General features: G+C 39.8%; 1 protein-coding gene across 7 annotated transcripts in view; it reads right to left on the minus strand.

Annotated features, from left to right (window-relative positions):
- Positions 1-2559: 2559 nt before the first annotated feature.
- The window catches only part of LOC131693254 (protein enabled), a 94475-nt gene continuing 76058 nt past the window's right edge, over positions 2560-20976 (minus strand). For 6 of the 7 annotated variants that reach the window (XM_058980935.1, XM_058980934.1, XM_058980933.1 and 3 more), the window contains 3 exons: positions 12533-12618; positions 12266-12451; positions 2560-12184 (listed from right to left, as the gene is read on the minus strand). In XM_058980935.1, coding sequence (XP_058836918.1) covers positions 12038-12184; positions 12266-12451; positions 12533-12618 — 419 coding nt within the window. In that variant the 3' untranslated portion in view covers positions 2560-12037. The remainder of the gene's footprint in view (positions 12185-12265; positions 12452-12532; positions 12619-20976) is intronic. The other variant, XR_009306190.1, reaches the window with a different exon arrangement.

Consider the following 20976-nt stretch of genomic DNA (forward strand, 5'->3'; position numbering starts at 1 on the left):
ATTTTGAGTGGAACGAGACAGAAATTGGAATCAAAGCGATTGCTAGGCATTTTAGAGCACTTTAATCGCTTTTTATTACCACTTTAAAGTAAAACTGTAAAGTTTTCACGCTTGAGAACGGTTTTATCGGTTTAATGTGGTGTAGTATTTCACTTCCCTGACTAAGTGCCAAGAATACAAAAGCACCAGCTACTCTCACTGTGGAGGTCGAACGAGCATTGCTCTCCTCCACAACTAACAGGAGAAGGAGAGCAAAGAAGGCAGAGCTGCGACATCACACTATGTGGTGTCGGTTATTCGTCACCAACAAATTTTAATTTCGCAACAAAGGGGCAAAACTCACCTCCCTAGCCCAGTTAAGGATCGCTGCTGGAGTAGCAACAACACCACAAGAGCTCGTTTTATGTTGACCTAGTCAGTTGGATTAGAACAAATCTGCCAGACCTTAGTGCAGCTGGTGATAAGCACCACTAAGAGTGAAATGATTTGGTAAAATTGCAGTAAAATAACTTTTTTACACCATTTTGAGCGACTTAGTGGAATGCAACATTTCAATTGTAGCACATAGCGAAATATTACTTTCCTTAACCCTTCGGAAGTCGCGCATATGGCTTACCAAACGAGCAGCCGCTGGTCCCCTAAGACGATTTCGCTAGATTTTCAGAGCAGCGTGCACTCAGTGCACTAGCGCGACTACCGAAAGGTTAATTTGTGGTAAATTTTATTTGTTTTTCATTTTCATTGTTTTGTGAAAGAAATTAGCAATATTTGGTGAACTCTTCGCCACCTTGAAACGAAGGGTTAGTCGGGAAAAATAAATCTGAACCAGTGTAATACTTAATTTAGACTTTTTAAATATTTTGTAAAGAATCAATTAATTCCAAAAAAATTGAACCTGTGCTTCTTCCCACCAAACCCGGAGAAATTTATGTTAAACTCGGAGACCCGGAGATCGCTCCCGAAAACCGGAGTCTCCGGGTAAAACCCGGAGGGGTGGCAACCCTAAGGATTAATGTCTGGACTCTGGGGTGGCTATTCTAGTAGCTTAATTCTGTTGGCACGGAAGAAAGCAGTAGTTTTTCGGACGGTGTGCTTGGGATCGTTATCTTGCTGGAAGATCAATTTATTTTCCAGTCCAGTTTTCAGCAAAGATTCCTCTAAATTTTCATTTAGAATGCAAATATACGAATCTGCCGTCATTATCCCATCAATCTTGAACGGATTCCCCACACCAGACCTAGCGAAACACCTCCACACCATAATACTTCCTCCTCCGTGTTTAACAATTTTTGTAAGTTTTTCTCCAGAAGCTTCTCCCGTCTTCGCCCATACCTTCTGGCGTTGTTTATGTCCGATGAAGTCAAATTTGCTTTCACCGCTCCAGAGAACCTGTTTCCAAAACTCTAAGGGCTTGTCGGCATGCTCTTTGGCAAATTTGAGGCGCTTGATCCTAATCGAAGATTAAATATTAAAATAATGCCGAAAAATTAATTGAACATACCTGTTAATCTTTCTTATTGATGGTCGTCGTTGTGCAAAACTTTGAGGCCATGATAATGACGGCAGATTCGTATATTTCTATTTCAAATGAAAACTTGGAGGAATCTGCTGAAAACTGGACTGGAAAAGAAATTTATCTTCCAGCAAGATAACGATCCCAAGCACACCGCCAAAAAACTACTGTTTTCTTCCGTGCCAACGGAATTAAGTTACTAGAATAGCCACCCCAGAGTCCAGACCTTAATTCTATTGAAAACTTGTGGTCTATTTTGGATCAACAAGTTGACACAGGAGATGTCACAAATAAAGCAAAATTGTTTTCAGCCTTTGAAGAAGCTTGGAACAAAATTAATAGTCAGTACCTACAAAACCTCGTCGAAAGTATGCCCCGAAGTTTGCAGGCTGTCCTTTAACCTAAGGGAAGCCACACTAAATACTAGTTACTATAAATTTCACCAACATGAAATCTGTTTTTCGAATGCGTACTTTTTTGTCTCTTAAAAATCATATCTTTAATAGTAAAAAATAAAGCTTAATAACTTGGCATAACTCACACACTTTTTCTTCAACATTCGAAATATTGCAGGTTCTGGAACATTTTGCTAGAACATATAATTAAGCTAGGTGGCCGATATAGAGTTATGCGAGAAAAAAGTTTTGCATGACATGCGTACTTTACTTTGTCGCGTATTGTATGAACAACTTTTGAAAAACGATTATCTGAAAACTCGAAATAAACAGGAGTGAACATTTTCAAACGCTTGAACTAAAACGAGTTGCTTCTAGGAAAACACTTTTTCGTGTTCTTTTGAATCAACAAGGCAAAAAAAGACATTTTGTCGCATAAATTTGATTATGACGAAAATAGCGAAGGCGGTTATCAGTAATTAGGAAATAGTTTATCCCAACCCCAACAACTGGTTGCTCATCAAAAACCCGACCCAATTCAGCGACGTATAAATGGGAGAGAGGCCGAACTCGCCAGATCCAGCTTTCGAAATCAACTAGAACCAACCGACTTCTTCAAATAGATCGCGCGTAACATAACCACCTAGCCGATGTCGATTCAATTTTTCCTTATTATTTTTTATTAATCGCAGTATTTTTATCGTTAATTTTTATAAAATTTAGGATATCTATGTATATGTTTTCCTTTGACGTGTTGTGTGTGTTTTCTATTTTTCGTGGCTCACGCTGTCCGCCTAGTAACAATTGTTGTTGCGCTCGAGGCAATCGCTCGCGTTTAAATTCTTTCACACTTTTCGTTTCACTGCTCATAGTTGATCGTTAGTAAACCCTACATATTTGTTCTCTAACCTTCAATATTCTTGTCTTGTATATTTATAATGTAAATAAAATAGTAAAAGTAAAATCACAAAATTATATAAGAGATATACGTTTTCATGCTTTCTTTATTATTCCATTTTCTACTTTACATTCCCCATCCGAATCGGAGTTTTGCTTTTTGATCTTGCTGGAGTAAAGTGTTTCTTTTTTCCATCCAAACACATTTTGTTACTTGGTAGTTTTAGTTTTCTTTTGTTTTGTTTAGGAAGCTTCTAAGTAAACCATTAGCTTTTTACGCTAAAATTTAGTAATTTTTTCCCATTTAATATACACTACACGAACACTAAACTCGCAACGTAAAATAACGACGTCTGGTAAAATAGAAGCATGCGTAATCAAAGCGATCGAAAATAGGATTCGAACAAATTTTAGCACATGAAATTTCGAACAAAATGACTAAGTAGATTTTGGTTGTTGCCAACGAACCGACCGTGCAGGCTATCAAAGCAGGTGCGAATAAGTTAATTTTTAGGAGTAAGCGGTAAATAGTTAAAGTTAGCGACTTAAAATTTATTTTCTACACAAAACTATAACGAATGTAGTTTTGATACATGGCCAGCTTCAGTACAATATAATAAACATTTAGCACTCTTTGAGAATGCAGTCCACCACCATCCCAGCTCTATGGCGCGGGAATGCAATCCTTCGCCGCACTGTCTGTGATGTATGGGTGTGTGTGTTTTCTTTCGCAGTAGAGTACACCGAATTTGTTTTTGTTAGGAGAATTTTACCACTAGATAATACTGTGTAATTTGTAAGACTTGCATTCCCGATCTTTACGCGTTACACTGCTTTTCGTTACCACTACCATTCAACACGTTTATACGCACACACTCAGAAGCGCTTAAAACTAATACAAGTTAATTCGGTAAAAGTGTCCTATAGTGTCACTATCCGTAACATTACAGCGAAATGCTTAAAATAAACCGAAAAGTTGTATATGTATACATATTTTTTTTAGTTCTGTACAGCAGCGATTGTTTCGGAGTTTTCTGGTCGTCATCTTTGAACCATATCGATGTAGCGTCTAATTTGGTTTGATTTCACCCCGGAGTCATTCTAACTGATAGTAGATTTTCGATAAAAGATAGCCGCACTTTAATAAAATAAAAGAAAAATTTGAGTTCTTCATCCTTCAGTTGACAACATGGCTACGACATATTTCTGGAAGCGTGGGACAACGGTTAATCTAAGATCACGAATGAGGAAGGTTTCGCAGTTTAATTCATACTTTAGAGAGCGCATGTGCAGACAAGAGTTACACTCTTCAATTTAAAACGTTTTGATCGATCATTCATAGAGAATATGTAAAATTGCGGTGACAAGTGAGTACCATGTAGAACACGTTCGCAAAATTCAATTCATCATCGTGTGGTAGAAAGATCACTGTTTAATATTCTCGATCGCTTCAAATTCGATGCCTGACATACTAACACACTAACCGACGTAACACAATCCTTCACCAACTTAAACGATCAGTTTTAATTTGTCTTTAGTTTAGCGTCACTGACATATGTGCAAGTATACGGGGGAGACACCATTTGTGATAAATTATACCCAAGCATGAGCAATAAGCGCCTTGCTAATGACTGTTTCGGACAGTATCTAAGATGTGAAGTCGCACGGTTTCATTTGGAATATTATTTCATGCTTTTTCAGTTGCAGTCATTAGAGCATCCTTATTACATTTTGATTTAGCGTTGGTGACTCTCTCAACAATACATTCATCACAGTCGAGTGGTGTGATATCCAGAGAAGGACGCACCATTTCCTTGGTCCAAAAAAGGCTTAAAATTATAGTGACACCACGTTTGCACGCTTTTTCCCCATGTGCTGGTGCTGAATCTTGGGTAAAGCAAGTTTCAACGTCTGAAAACTCATTTTCGATCTATGGCAAAACTTCAGGTATTTAGACGTACTAGTTAATTTCACGCATTTCGGAATCCGAAAAGTAGGAGATTTTTTACCATTTGAAGCTTGTGGAGCTCAAATCATATCCAGATCCGGTTTTTGCGTCATATATACACATTTATCGCTGGGATTAATAGAATTAAGATTTTTACCGAGTACCCCATCATTTTGATGATTAAATTTTACATCGAACAATTTCTCATCCGAATAGATAATGTCGACGTCAGGATGATCTGCCAAATATCTGTTTAGCATTTTGCATATTTCCAGTTTCTTTTTTCATTGCCTCAAAACGAAGCTGGTGTTGTCGGAGTTTGTATGGATACAAACCAAGGTCTTTTATCACCACAGTTTGGATCGTCTTACATGACGCATTGCAATTTTTAGCCATTTGGTTCATGGGTCTGGTCGAATTCCAAGGCCACAGCTGTAATCAATGTCCTCACAGAACATGCCTGGCTGTCTACATGCTCTTGTAACCGTTTCATGCGTCGCCAAATAAATTTTCGATTCACACCGAGCAGCTTCGTTCTGCCTTCAACGGACTGCTGTTTTCTTAATAGTTTCAAAACTGCACAGTGCTTGCATTCCTACTTCATAGTTCTGAAATATCACAATATTACCACAGATAACAGACGTTTAGGCTCGATTCGAAACGTGTGTAAATACCCGCTACTGAAATTCCGAATAAATCTGAAACGTGTTTCAGACGTTTGGCAAACGTTTGTAGATGGCGCAGTGATCAACACATTGCAGTAGGAGTGCAGTTGTCGAACACGTGTAGCAAACAGTTGCGTAGATGGCAATAGTGAAACACGGATTTTCAATGCTTACACAATTTTTTTAAAAAAAATTATTCTAGCCTCAATGTCTGTAATCTGTAATTACTAAACAACATTAAGCTAAGCATTCTAATTAAAAAGCAACCTGTCGTTATTTTGATCATTCGATGTTCAGGAAACACGTATCTCCCGTACGATCAGTTTCACATTCCTGAGTTCCATCAAATGCATCATTTGCACTCGAAGTATTTGTGGAAAATTACAATGTTTGCATCCTGATATTTTCGCAAGTTTTGCTGACGAATTTAAATGGGTATCTCGTATCAACGAGGAGGCAGCAAAGCACACTTTTACTGAGTTCATACCTGCTGAACCATAACATTTCACGGTTTTGTGTCGAACCTAGTAATCTTCGGTTCAGCATCGCCGTAGCTGTGGAATTTTGTTGTGAACTAACTTCACACTACGCTTATGTGAATAATAACTTACTCCACTAAATGTAGGATGATGTTGGGCAGTTGGTCGCTTTTCCAAGGTTTAAATTTATGTATTCGTTTGGCCCTAGTATATGTGAATCTTCCTTGTATAGAGGACCTATCCATACAATGTCGAGCTACACATCAAACTTCAAAAAAACCCGCACTGAATCATTCTTTAGATCCTATTGCTGTTCGTGAATGTCCGAGAAATTCTTAGGCAGATAAAAGAAGGCATTGTAGAGGAAATCCATTCGAAAAACGCTCATACGCTTGCATTGAATAGCGACAAAATGTCATCAATTTTTTATACCAATATCCTGTAATCTGATGGCGTATCCACCGGTGAATCGTCAGTTTTACACAACCGAGTACTCAGCTAACAAATTTTTTTTCCGTGGTCTTCCGTGGAGGAAGGTACTTTTGAGTTGCTTGGGGTGTACTCAAAATTAGGTAAATTTAACTTAAATTTGAGTATAACAAATCTATCAATGAGTTGTAATGAGACTCGGAAAATATTTCACCGAAAATCAGCAAACTAATCTCACTTTACTGAGATATCAGTTTCTAAATTTACTGACTACACAGCTGTTGGGAAATTACCGAGCCGAATTGAGTGTGTATCAGAGCTTCTTCTCGGCTTTAATGGCCTTTCAATACGGGATCCGATGGATTCCTTTCTGTGTTTGTGAAGACGTGACGACGTTTTCGTGACTTCGCTCAATCACATCTTTCATTTTGGCATTCTTCCATCTTGCTGAAAATTCATGAGCGTGTTAATACAAGTAGTACCTAATCGACGATAAACATGGGTTCACATCCTGACGTAGAGCAACGATTAACCTGCCGTGTCTAATAATCCACGTAATATGGAGTATGGTACGTTGCGCTTAAACTGAAATTATTTACACCAAAATATCTGCTTTTTTAATAGAATTAACCAAGGTTTCTAAAATGGAGAAATTAGGAATAAACAGTATTTTAGTGGTTTTTTCGACCCTAGCTTACAGATCGAGAGATAATGGTACTTATTGCAGATTGCGAGACACCCACATTGACTTCAATGTCATGGAAGCTGCTTGGGATCGTTGATGTTTCTGATGTACTTCAATGACGTGTATTCAGTGCTGAAAGCTCCTCACATCGCAGGCAATTTCAAAATACTTCGTCTCATCCACTGAATTGAGAATTGCGGATATTCCCAACAATAGATTGCAGCCTTCTGTGATTGTGCTGTAGCAAGAACCGCGTGTGTGGAAATACGAAGTGCTCTGTAATCCATTTCTTACGAAAGATATTCTGGCAGAGCTTTGCATGCCAGATCCCAAACATTTTTTTAAGATGGCCGGAAACCTGAGGAGAATTTTACCAACCATTACCATTCAAGCTAGATGTGAAGGCGCGGAGGGTCTTCTTTCGTCTGTCCTGGGGTTTCACTCGCCTGATATTCACTCTACTTTATAGAACACTAGCTAATACCCAGCGCGCGTTGCTGCGACTTTCAACGAAATAGAAAGAAAGCACAATTTGTTCCGAAGCGCCATCTCGCAGGCAGATAATCCATAACCAATAGCACACAAACACGCTCCATAACAAATGTCTACTACGTAAATTTTTTTACGGCGATCGGTTAAGCCGTTTGGGAGTCCTTAAATCATATACATACAAACTTTGACATTTATATATACTGCTCATAAAAACATAAGAGTCCCATATGGATTTTTGTCGAAGATGAATCACAATTCACAAGTAAAATTACCAGGTTTGTTTAGAAAATATTGAAAAAAATACCAAAACATGTTTGTCCCATCCATAAGGCTCAATGAAAATGTAAATCTTGAACAGCGTTTTTCTCGGCTTGCATTTTTCAATATGGGACTCTTATGCTTTTATGGGCAGTATATAGATTGCATAAAAACGTTTAACCAAATACAAATTTGTATTTGGTTTAACCTAACTTTTTGATAGTTGGGGAGCTTGTTTACAGAAACTTAGAGAATTTTTGATTATTCCACATTATAAGAGCCTGGGTTCGAATCGTTTTTAAACTCCTTATGAAGAACCTCGGTGAACTGTCATTTTTTCTTGGATTGCGTCATCATGCAATGTTCTATATAGAAAAAATTGACAGCTTTAATAGTTTGGTTACGGCACCCATGGATAAATCAGTGTGAAGCAACTTCGTTCAATACTTTGTAGTTGCCGCAGGCTCCACCCCGGAGTGAAGGTGTCTGTCGTCGTGCCGGATACAGTTGAGCACCAATACACAAGAACCTAGTGCTTCTGGAGAAAGATGAGACGATCTAGCATAAACCGGGTTCTGCAATTCGATGATTTTACGTGACCGGAAATTGCAGCAAGCGCTGAAGCGGAAGACGGAAGGAAAGATGGCAAAATGTTTACGCGCCTTGGGTGGTCGGTAGGTCGGTGCGACCGGCCAGACCGTCAAAAATTATGCAGCCAACATGGTCATGAGAAATTCCAAAGCGGCCGTTTCGGAAGCGCAAACGGTCACCCAAACGCAACGACACCACCCGACGTGTTATGACCGAATCTGGCCTGGGCACGATTTTGGTGTCTAACTAGCGCCAATTTGATACTGGTTTGGATATATCTAACTTGCATTAAGTTGGTGTTAGTTACTGACGAGGAGAATCCGAAACACAACAAACATATTTTGTGATTTTAAGGGTCAATCCTCTAATTTCTAATAGATATCTCAGGAGAGCAACATGAGAAAGAACCCGACTAGAAATAGTGTCCACAAAAGGTTCCATTTTACAACTTCAGCAACCCCACCGACAATTCGTTATTTGAAAAAACATTTTTTATGATTTAAATAAGGAAATGTGCTTGTAATAATGATAAATATGAATTGAACTTGGCCCGCCGGCGGGCATCACCAATTTACGCTGCCAACACTTACAGTTTTGGAACGAAAAATCCTAAAAATGCAACAAAATATAATAAGAACTTGAAAAAATAATTAGAAGAATTGGGCATGACCAGAAAGGCCTACAATGTTTACAACTGAGAAAGACTAGCCCAACAAAAAATAGCTAAAATGTTCGCGTTCGTTTTATCATCCGCTCACGAATCCAGTGCCTTGCCCCTATAAATGTCCGTTTCGATACTGGCGTCCCGCCGGTTGTGTAATTATATGTACAGTGTACACACTAGGTAAATGCATGCATTCGTATGTTTTTATCCTCGACCGTTTCTTTACCGACATCGGTTACACGACAGAGGCTGTTACTTTTCTAAACGTTCAGTTGGCTTCTGTCCATTGTTCATTTCGCTTTTCTTATGAATGGAAGTGGCTCGTTACAATGTATTAGTGTGTTTTTATGCTCATTGTATATTCTAGATAATAGCCGTTCGTTTATCGATAGTTTTCTTTTGTTAGTGTAAAAAATGGCTGTATTTTGGTATTAATTATTATGCACTCTTTTGTTTTTCTTTGTTTCGATCTTCTAACACTTCCGATTCAAGCCTTAACAACGGCTTCCAATTAACAACTTTAGAGGTTATACTTTTGAAATATCAAACTGGCTTCTTTCGACCTCTCTACCAATCAACAACAATTACACTCGTTACGTTACGCAAATTGGTATGGAAATATATGTCTCAAAAATAAAACAATAGAACACCGATCCGAGCCATCGCGAGCTCTTCCGTTTGGGTTTGTTGTGGTTTTACGTTTTTTTGTTAGCCTATCTGTTATGCTTACCGCGTACAACTAGATATTTTGTTTTAGAATTAGATGTAAATTACGATTTTATTTAGCCAGGTTTGCAAACGTTTTCCCCTTTTGCTATGAATGAAATATGAAACGTTATTTAGAGTGATGATTTTTGTGTTTATTCTCTGTCGCTTTCTACCGTTGCTGTCCCGAGAAACGCGGGCTAAATTGTAATACAATATGCTATGACGAGATTATTGTAACCGACTTTAATTAGCTTTCGTCGTCGGCTGTTAAGCTTTGTTAGACGCCCAGTAGAAAAAATGTGTCAGCTATTTCTTTCAGTGTTTGTATCTTTTGTTAGTTTTGTGTGTAATTGAAGTCTTCTGCAGCAGCTGATGGTTTATATTGTTGTAGTTTAGGATTATTGGTATGACAGATGCTCGAAAACCACTTTAACTGAAGTATTCATTTTTGTATAAAAAATTACGAACTAAATTTAGTACCAAGGTAAGGCGAAGTTCTGGACCAGAAGAAGATGACCACTGAGTTGAATGTGCTATATGCTCAGCATCACTGGATAGATATTTTTTTTCGAATGAAAATTTGAACTTCGGGTTTGATTCACTTTCCGTGTCACGTCACGTAGTTAGTTCAACATTTGATTTTTTATTGGTTTTCATGCTGTGTATCAACCAAACAAGACGAACAAGAGAGAATTAGCCTGCCCTGTAGATGTTATGGTGTAGAACCCCGTACTGTGTCAGAAATGGATTTCCCTTCCATAATCTCTACCACATCATTTGTTGTAGCTCAGATATCGATTTGAGATATTCTAAACTGCTTGATTACTTAACAGACTGCCCAGTGCCCATAGTCGTCGCGTGGTTGTCTCATGTTTTATCGTATTCCCTATCAACGTGAGACTGATTTACGGATATAGACAAACAAGTATCAAAAGAGAAGAGTAGTTAGATGTAACTCTCTGCTTTTACAGTATTATGCATCAGTTGGAAAACTGGTTCGTGCCAAACGAGCTCGAACCGTCGATCTGATCATAAATAAATAATGGAATACCGAACTTCCTAGATCAAAAATGTATGTTTAAGAGCTTGAAATCGTAGAAGCAGAAACGTGTTGGAAGCAAGTACTGCAACACATGTAGTTCCGTTATACTTAGAACAGCTAAGATAGGTGTGATTGTGTGTAGCTGCGCAATAGGTGCATGCGTTTCATTCGTACTCAAAATCCAAGTCGGTCTGCAGTGATAATGATGAGATGAAGTCGAAATGTAAACTCCCAGATATACTAATAGTAATCGTTTGGACACCAGTCTGCAAAACTAAACCAACAAAAAACACAAGTAACTTAAAGACATCAAGTTGTCTCGCAATATCGGGATGCGCAAGTCCTTTTGTTGTCGCCTTCACTTTGGATTTCTCAAACGACTTTTATCAGTAGCGTAGTTCCTTTTGTGGTTTTTGTTTGAGATGAAACTGAATAAGGTACTAAACCAAACTGATTTGAGGAATTCAGGTGTTGCAAGGTTTAAATGTTTTTCACAAAATGAAAGCAGACGTACGGCCGACTCAACAAAGACCATTCATAAATAACATAACGCAAAAAATGTCCAAAATTGACCTTGAAATATGTCCGAAAATTCGCAGAGCCATAGGCCAGTACGAATACCAAAGTCGCTAAGGCCAATACTAGCCGATGTAATTAAAAAGTTGAAAAGGAACAAAAACCAGGTTAATGTACTCCAGGAAAATCGTTTTCGAGCATCTATTTTATTACCATATATTAGCCGTTCATTACTTTTATTTTTGATACCGCTCACTGACAGTATTTTTGGCGTTATGCTACCAAAAGAATGCGTTTATTTGTTTTATTATTCGTTCGGCAATAGTCAGTAGTTGTTTCCTCTAATGTAGTTGTATATTTATCAATTGTTCAAATCGGTATTTTCATATATACTTCCATATATAACCATTCTTTAGATCCAACCATGTATCGGCATTCAGTGTATTCGTCGTACACTGCAAATCGAATCACTGATTGCAAAATTTAAAAAAAAAAAAACAGCGAATCCCGTTTAGGGTGTACGTACCCGTCTGGTCTAGTCTAGAAACTGTAAAAAAGAAGAGAGCCCTCCGTTGCTCCGTACGCATTATACAGCGTACGCCGCCGATAGGGCTTATTTTGTGTCTTAAAATGTCCTACTTTAATCGCTCCTCCCTATGCCCACACGCAAGTCCGATATCCCGACTTCGGAACTTGAAAATTTCACTATCCAGCCTTGACATGTTCAGTACGCGTGCCACCCGAGGCTAACGTTTTTACCTCCGATTGAATTCGGATTTGATAGCGTCTATGATTTCTTGCTTTGCTTTCGCAATTTCGTTACGCATCTCCCGCATCAGCTCCTCTTTGAAGTTCTCCAGCTCCACCGAGCTCGGCAACGAAAAGCTGTCACCGTTGATTTGCTGGTGACGAAAGAAAAAAGAACAAAACCACATGAAACGATACCATCCTGTCAGTCGCCGTGTCAATCGTCATTAGCTTACCTTTAGTATCGTTTCTTCGCTGGCACTGCCGAACCGCTTTCGCGACGGTTTCGGTGACTCAGAGCCACTTAGGCTGCTACTAGTGGCATTGTTCTGATTGCTGCCGCCCAGTTTGTGTGGTAGCGTGCTGGATTTTTCCCACGCTCGCTGGCGCGACGTCGACTGTGCGTCGTCGTTGGAGTCCGGCTGTATCAAGTAAGAGCAAAAATTATTTTGTTTGCAACCAAGTCTGAAATTGCAGTGGCTTCAATGCTGTTAGATCCTTACCTCCTTCTTTTCTGCTTGTGCCCGCCGTCGTGCCAGCGTTTTTGCCATTTCATCCATCATCGATGCCATTCCGGAGGACGATCGCCCTAGAAGTAGATGAGCCAATGGAAAATAAGCATTAAGTCGTTATATTATGAACACTATGTTGAACTATATAAAACAACATAAAAAGTAAACTTGTTAAGGGAGAAAAAAACAGAGATAATCCTTGCCCACTGATAGAGTTTGTAGAATATCACAACTTTCAAACATGATATATTGGAAAAAGATATTTTCAATCTGGATTTTTAGTCCCACCTACCATTACGACTAATGCACTTGTTTCATTAGATCCGCTGCTTCAGCATTCTGCCTGAAGCACTGAAATCAAACAGCATTATAAGATGCGAGCAATCTAGAATATGGAGATGGGCAAAACGATTCAGTTTGGTGAGCGAATCATGTGCGATTCACATTCATTCGGAAAGACTAAAGAAATATCTGTTATATTTTGATTTAGACTTTTAGGTTCCATATATTCTGCCTTATTCTGCGCGGCGTGTGACGTGAGACGACTAAACTCACCTCACTTCATGTGACTTTTCTCACTCGATTCTGAGAGTCGACTCGGGTGAGGTGAGATTCCCCATTGCGGTTAAATGGGAGTCTCACGTCACCCGAAGTGACTCTTCAGAATCGGGTGAGAAAAGTCACGTAGAGTGAGGTGAGATTAGTCGTCACACGCCGCGCAGAATAGGGTCGATTGAAATAAGTGCTCATGTGTTCATTGCGCTTATTTATTTTTATGCGATTCATGTTCACAGTAAGCTGCCCAGCTAGTTTATTTGCTTCATTTGCTAGCATCTCATCCGATCATTCAGTTATTTCCGATTCAAATTCAATTTCTGTTTCAAATTAGGTACGTTAGGTATAATGGCATAATTCACACAAATGTAACAGTAATCGCAAGGTTTTTTTTATTGTAGAGATTTAGAGATAATGAACAAACATCAAGTTTTGGAACCTGTGGAAACTTGCAGTGTTAAGACAGCATCAGCTTTAGGGTAGGGATGTTACGTTTGTGCCGATACCTTTTTTGTTTCGGTAATTTGTACCTAAAAAAAACATTCCCTTGTATCAGATAGTTTCCGTAGTTGCATTATTCTTTCCTTCATGAGCTGTTCTTCGAGACATATGGTTTATTTTTGACAATTGCACCATGCACATATGTATGAACTAACCTAAGTTAATTCATACCTTAAAACAGATGAGATTGATTTTATTGTTTTGTTTTTAATTTTTTTTTTTTTTTTTGGATCAGGGAAAATCCCCTGGATCTAGGTTTCATTCAAACCCTCTCTCCAGCAGGCATAAAACCTTCTCATCTTTTTTACCAACAGATTAAACAAGAGTTTTGAAACTATTTTAGTTATGTCCAATTTATTGGTTGTACGTCGAGAAATTAAAGCAAGCTGAGTTTTTGCATGCCAAGCATTCGGTCTGCTACTTTTATTTGAGCAACGATTTCTTCAAGTGTACACAGTAGAATAAAATGTTGGTCGAGTTTAATCAGCTTCCAGAGTAATTCAACATCAAAAAAATTCCAAAAATGCACGCTCTTGCCATTCGAGGCCATCACCATCAAAAAATAAATTACGTTAAGTGATATTTCAATATGATGATTTATGGCTAACGTCCATTATGTATTTATGTATTTAACAATTTACGTCCATCTGACAATGAGTCTTAGTGAACTAAATTACAAATAATTAACCTAAAGTGATAACAAACGATTTCTAAACTGTGCAGAACTAATGCGTAGTTAGTGTTACGCATTTCAGTCTGCAGCAGTGTTCGAGGACGAAGGACACGGGTTGGTGCGTAGAGGTTAATTTGTGATAGGAGATCGGGAACATCATATTCGGCGAGAAGAAGCTTAGATACGAAGGTGGCTTGCGACGCGTGTCTACGATCTTCTAAAGTATGCAGTCCTAGTAATCGACAACGGTCTTCGTATGGTGGCAAGTTCAGCGGATCATTCCAAGGTAATTGACGTAACGCATATCTTATGAATCTGCGCTGGACGGCTTCAATTATTTGGCTCCAAATTGCATGGTAGGGGAACCAGACGACGTTTGCGAATTCCAACTGTGAGCGCACCAGTGAACAATACAACGCTTTGAAGCACAAATAGTCCCGGAATTCGTTGGATATTTTGAACATAAAACCTAGTAGACGGTTAGCTTTGTCAATGATCGTTGAGAAGTGATGGGTGTACGTTAGCCTTTCATCAAGGATGACGCCCAAATCTTTTACATGATCAACGCGTTGCAGCTGAGTTCCAGCGATGCTGTAGTTGAAAGTAAACATGTTCCTCGTTCGATGAAAGCTGATAACAAAGCATTTAGCAACACTAAAACCATCATGTTTCTTTTACACCAACTATAAAAGGTATCAACGAGATACTGTAGCTCGCGGCAATCGGCTTCTTTCCTTATGATCAGAAATATTTTCAAGTCATCGGCGAAGAACAGTTTCCCTCCACGCATTAAGACGAAAATAACATCATTCACGAACAGTGAAAACAGTAGCGGACCAAGCGTACTACCTTGAGGAACTCCAGGATGGTAGGAAAAGGACTCAGATTCATTGTCATCAATTTGAACAACGACTTTACGGCGAACAAGGAATGATCGAAGCCAACGGCAGAATCGGGCAGTGCATCCAAGTTTATCAAGCTTCGTTAGCAGTATCTCATGGTTAACAGTGTCGAAAGCAGCCTTAAGATCTGTGTAGATCGTGTCCACCTGCAGTTGTTTGGACATTTGTTCCGTACAAAAGGATGTGAAGGAGACCAGGTTCGATTCCACTGATCGACCGAGAAAGAATCCGTGCTGACAAGTGCTTATGTAATGTTTACTAGCAGAGAACAGCACCTCGTTGATAAGCGATTCGAAAATTTTTGACTCGACTCTCAGCGAAGTGATTCCCCGGTAGTTCTCGATGTTGCTTTTGTCACCTTTCTTGTGTACCAGAAACATGACTGAACACTTCCAATCATCGGGAAATTTTTGCTGCAGAAGTGACACATTGAAAGAGTGCGTCAGTGGAATCGCTAAAATATCCAAACATTTTTTCAGAACAGATGAAGGCATAGCACTTAGTCCTGGAGCATACGACGATTTCGTTTTTTGTATTGCAGAGTGAACCGATTGTTCTGAGATGGAATACATCCATATCCACCGCACCAACGGGTACATCACGGGACGCGTTGTCGAGCTCGATGGCAGTTGGCGCATCAGTCGTGAAGACACTCGAGAAGTAACTGGCAAATAGTAGGCACTTTGTCGCCGTCGTAGTCGCTACTTCGCCATTGTAGACCATCCTAGACGGAAGACCCGTTTCCTTCCTCTTCGTATTAACAAAAGTCCACAAGCCCTTCGGATTTCGTCGTAAGTTTTGTTGGATGCGGTTCACATATCCTTTGTACAGCAATTTATTATAACAGCGGTACTCATTACTGGATATTGCGAAAAAGCGCTTGAAAATAGGGCATCGTCGATTTGTGTACGCACGTAGAGCTTTGGCACGGATGCGTTTCAGATTCCGAAGCATTGCGTTCGACCAGGGAGGCTTCCTGGGAGGTTGATAATTTTAGAGATCAACTGCAACATCTACATCCACTTGATCAAGTAGTACAATCCAGTCAATCAGCAACAGTGAGCGGCGTAGAGCTACTAGATCAGTTTTGCGAAAATTACGATTCACAGCTAAAGCTTCTTCATATAGTGGTGAACTAATGGTGGAAATGGATATTTCTAAAGCGGGATGATAGTTATCCAAAGGAACGATCACACTGGAAGCTTCACTCACAGAACACTCAGGCAAAGCATTCTCATTGACGAAGACAAAGTCAAGAAAACGAGATTGATGGTTGAAAATCGTGCTTACTTGACTTAGTCCGTGAAAAGCCATCCCATCCAGAAGTAAGCGGCTGGCAGGATTTGTTGTCGAGGATAATGGGTTAGGGTAAGCGTACCCACGTCCAGAAGAAACCCACATGAGTCCTGGTTGGTTGAAATCGCCAAGGACTATCATCACATCGTTTGTATCTGCCTGAGAAGAAGCGCGCTCTATGGAGTCTAGGTGGAACTGCATAATAGAACAATCAAGTCGTTTTTCTGTAGGAATGTAAACAGCTCCAATAAAGTAGTTCTTCGTTTGAGTAGTAGTCTTCGTCCAAACTGCTTCAATGCTTGATGAACTATCCACACCAAACTCACAGGAGGCAAGTGCGGAAGAAACAGCCATTAAAACTCCCCCGCCGCGACCATGAATACTGTTAAGAGTATCTCGATCCGCATGATAAACCGCGTAAGAATCCCCGAAGAGCTGTATCGATGTAATACGATAATCAAGCCAAGTTTCCGTTAGAACAAAGATATCGTAGTCGCCGTCAAGAGCAGCCAAGTACAAGTCCTCAATTTTCGTCCTTAGCCCTCTGACGTTTTGGTAATACAATCGCAAACTATCGACGCCACGTGCCAAGCGTCCCGACAAATTGCAAGGACGTGATGTACCCGATGGCAAGCTGGAAACCAGAAGGTTTTCAGGAAGCGGATCGTCATTTAAAGCAAAATACTCGCCTGAGAAGGGAGTTGGGAAGACCCCCTCACGACCTCCGAACGCAGGGCCGGGAGGACTAAGCTGGTCGCTGGCTGGTAGCACGACTGCGTCGGAGCGCTTGGGGAGTGTATTATGCCTAACGTCCATTAAACCTCACGTTTTAGGCCATTATCCCTAACGAATGTATGCCAAACGTCCGTATGCCTAACGTACTTATGTTTACAGGTTTACACCCGTTCACATATATCAAACGAACGCTTTGAATTTATATTTCCTCTAAACTAAAGGCATTCGTTTCTGCGCGAAACTTCAGCCAGGCTGGAAGTGAATGAAAGAGGGCGGTGTTAAAATGATACACTTCACTAAGACGCTCGACCGCATGTTGAGAATCGCAACTTTTTAAAAATGACTCGTGTCCCATTCACTCTTTTTCAAGAATCGATTCTTGTTGTTGTCCAGGGTATCAAAGCCAGAAATCCGGCAGGTAGCGAGGTACACTAGAAGGGTTACTACAATGATTCTCAACCTCGGACCCCTAAGAAGTCGTGAAAGGGTTTCTGGGGGTCCGCGAAGATGAGTATCTTTTCTGGTTGGATATTTAAAATTTAAGCTTTTTGCATCAATCAGAAAATATTTTATCGATAGCATACGGAACCGATCTGCACAAATGTCACCTTCGGCTGCGCAGTGAAATGAACCAGCTACAGAAAATAAAAGGGCCTGTGACGTGGGAAAATATAATTTCGATTGATTTTAAACAAAATCCTCTGTGACCTACAGTACTCAAGGAAGTGACATACAGAAACTGTGTATAGATAACGTTTAAAAGTTTAGCCAAGGAAGAAAACTTTATTGCGAAGAACAACATGCAACACGGCGTCGAATATGAGAACGTTTAAACTAAAATCCAGAATATATGGATGACGATGAAATTGTAGTGTACCTACACGACGTTTATGTAGAAATACGTAGAATTCGAATCCGATACAAACGAGACTTGAGGAAAAAAATTCATTTGCATTCCTGACGGCGTTCATGTTGATAAAATGCAGTTGACAAAACACGCTATGCAGCCAGCCTTGTCAGTTTACTACGTGCCAGTTTTGTAACCATACGGCAAATCATGGGAAACAATCCACCGAAGTCGGTAAGAAAAATCGATCTACCACAACCAATATCAAAAACAGCTTTCAATGAAACACAATCAAGTAACCAACCAAGAACTGATGCGCTTTGTATATCGAAACTAACTTCCTGTATCAACAACGAAACAACAACGATTGGCCCAGTGTCTCCAAACCAACAACCAGCTCAATAAATGTAGTTAATAGCTGAATTAACTACAGCGATCCGTAAGAGCAAGAAATAAATAACTTCGACTTCGAACATACTGAAAGCTGCGCTGATCAAGACATGGACGTGGACGATAACGCGAGAGAAGGGAGAAGGCAGAGGGGCTGACTCCTAAGCTGTGGTGAACAACACAGCTATAATGCATCACCGCCAAGAAAAAGGTTCTCAACACGCAGCAGCAAGCGGCATCCACAAAACCTTTCTCTATCCGCAGTAACTTTGTGTTATTCTATTATGTTTAGGTAATGTAAAAACATTATAGGTACACGGCTCAGTTGTGCTAACGCTTTGAGTTGTGTCATATGGAATAAAAATAAATGTTAAGCCGTGGGGCTCCGCATCAACCCAGAGTGATTACGAAGGGGTCCGTGTACGAAAAAGGTTGAGAACCGCTGGGTTAAAGGATCCTACCACAGTAAATTCCAAAGCTTGGCTGTTTGAACCTATTCGATTCCGCTCGCTTCTTAAACTTCATGTGATGTTATTGGTTAGCTAGACAAATGACGACCGATTTGGCGTGGAAAAATTGACGCGTAGGATAATGGATAAAGGAATTCTCAGAGTTATTCTTATGACACCAGTAAACAAACACGTTGAGCAACATTCCCAGTTCAACATACAGCACTCCAAAGAATGTAAAACTTATGCTCCTAAGCTGCTTTCTTATGGGATGCCGGATAAGTTTGACATTTGAGACGAATCTTTGACACAATTGCTTCGAAATTTGCTTCATGAAAAAACTGCTCTAACACGTGAATGTGAAGAGAAACGAAGTCGTAGGCAAACAGACCATGTCTTAAATAAGATTCAGACAGTTCGAGATGATTGGTGAGAGCTACAAAATCTCAGTCCAGAAACCAGCAAAACCGAGACTGAAAATTGTCAGTGTTTCGGATCAGTAATCAGAAAATGACTTTGAAGTTAGTTTAGAAGACCAAAAGGAAATGGTGAATTTGAAAGAGTTGAAACTCGTAATAACCGATGGACAACGCTGCTCCAGTTCCGCTAGGGCCCCTCGTCATGCGATCAGCAACCCAGACCCTGATAACATGACGATTGTTTCTCCTGGTAATGCCAAGAAGAGCATATGCATATGCCCCGCGTCCAAGACCAAAACCGTTCTGGTCCAACCGACGAGTCCGTGAATTTTTAACGACAAAGAGCAGTTGGGTTTAGATACTATGTGGCAAAATCCCATTACTAAGCAGGAGTTCATATTCTCGGGTAACATTTACAAAACCTATAGCCTTTACTTTCGCCACGTTTTACAAACTTAGTCTAACCTTGAACGGGATCCAAAACGTTTCTGGTTTTTTTTTGTAAATGGAAAACATAAGGAAAATGGGCCTTACTACCATGACCTTAGGAAACGAAAACTCTAGAACGACAAGTGGTACCTATCAGTTATTTGTAAAACATTTTCGGGTTTCATTTGAAACGGACACAGCTACGACAGCGTAAGTGAAAACAGAGCTTCGTGATATCCCCTATGACGTGATAAACCTAGGTATTATTCGTTTCTCTGATAAAAATATTATTGCTGCCATTGAAAAGCTGATGTCCTCGACATCAGCCGGTCCAGATAGGATCCCTGCTCCCATCTTGAAAGGGTGTGCGAGTGCTTTATGTGCTCCTTTAAAACTGATCTTCAACCAATCGTTATAGCAAGTGTTATCGCCTCTGCGTAGGAAAAAATGGTTATGTTTCCCGTCTTCTAAAAAGGAGATAAACAACCCTAACAAATTATCGAAGCATAGCTTCACTTTGAGTTGACTTCAAACCGTTCGAAATTCTTGTAAACAATGTGCTATTCCACGAATCCAAAACACATATCGACAGCTCAACTAGAGTTTTACTGAGGTAGATCAACATCCACGAATTTAGCACAATTCACTTCACCTTACCTTATAAGTATATAAAATGGAGTCCGAGTGGATACCGTCTATACCTATCTTAAAGCAGCGTTCGATCATGGATCACTCTCTTCGACTGGCAAAGATAGAGCGACTTGGGGCTCACACAGCTTTACTTAGTGGCTCAAATCAAACCTTACGTTCACTATCAAACTAGGAAATATCGAATCATTTCACTTCCTAAATTTATTAGATTTGTCCCAGGTTGACCCTCACTGTTCTCCCTGTTCTTCAATGACGTTCGAAATGTCCTTCTTAATTGCTTCTTATTGTGCGACCTGAACTGGACTACATAGAACTACAGCGTCAACTAAAAGACTTTTGTAGTTAGTGTGCTCGAAATTGATTGACTATCCATGTATACAAATGCTCAGTAATTTCTTTCGCGCGCAGAATAAAAACCAATTTCGTGGTGTTAAACTATCTCGAAAAATCACTAGAGTGTCAGTTGTCAAGGATCTTGGTATACAGCTGAATTCTAAATTATCGTTCAGAGATCACTATTTCCACATCATTGCAAAAGCTAACAGGAACCTTGGTTTTATCATTAGAATAGCCAGAGTTTTTTGATTC

Source organism: Topomyia yanbarensis, chromosome 3 (genome assembly GCF_030247195.1).
Source record: "Topomyia yanbarensis strain Yona2022 chromosome 3, ASM3024719v1, whole genome shotgun sequence".
Lineage (NCBI taxonomy): Eukaryota > Metazoa > Arthropoda > Insecta > Diptera > Culicidae > Topomyia > Topomyia yanbarensis.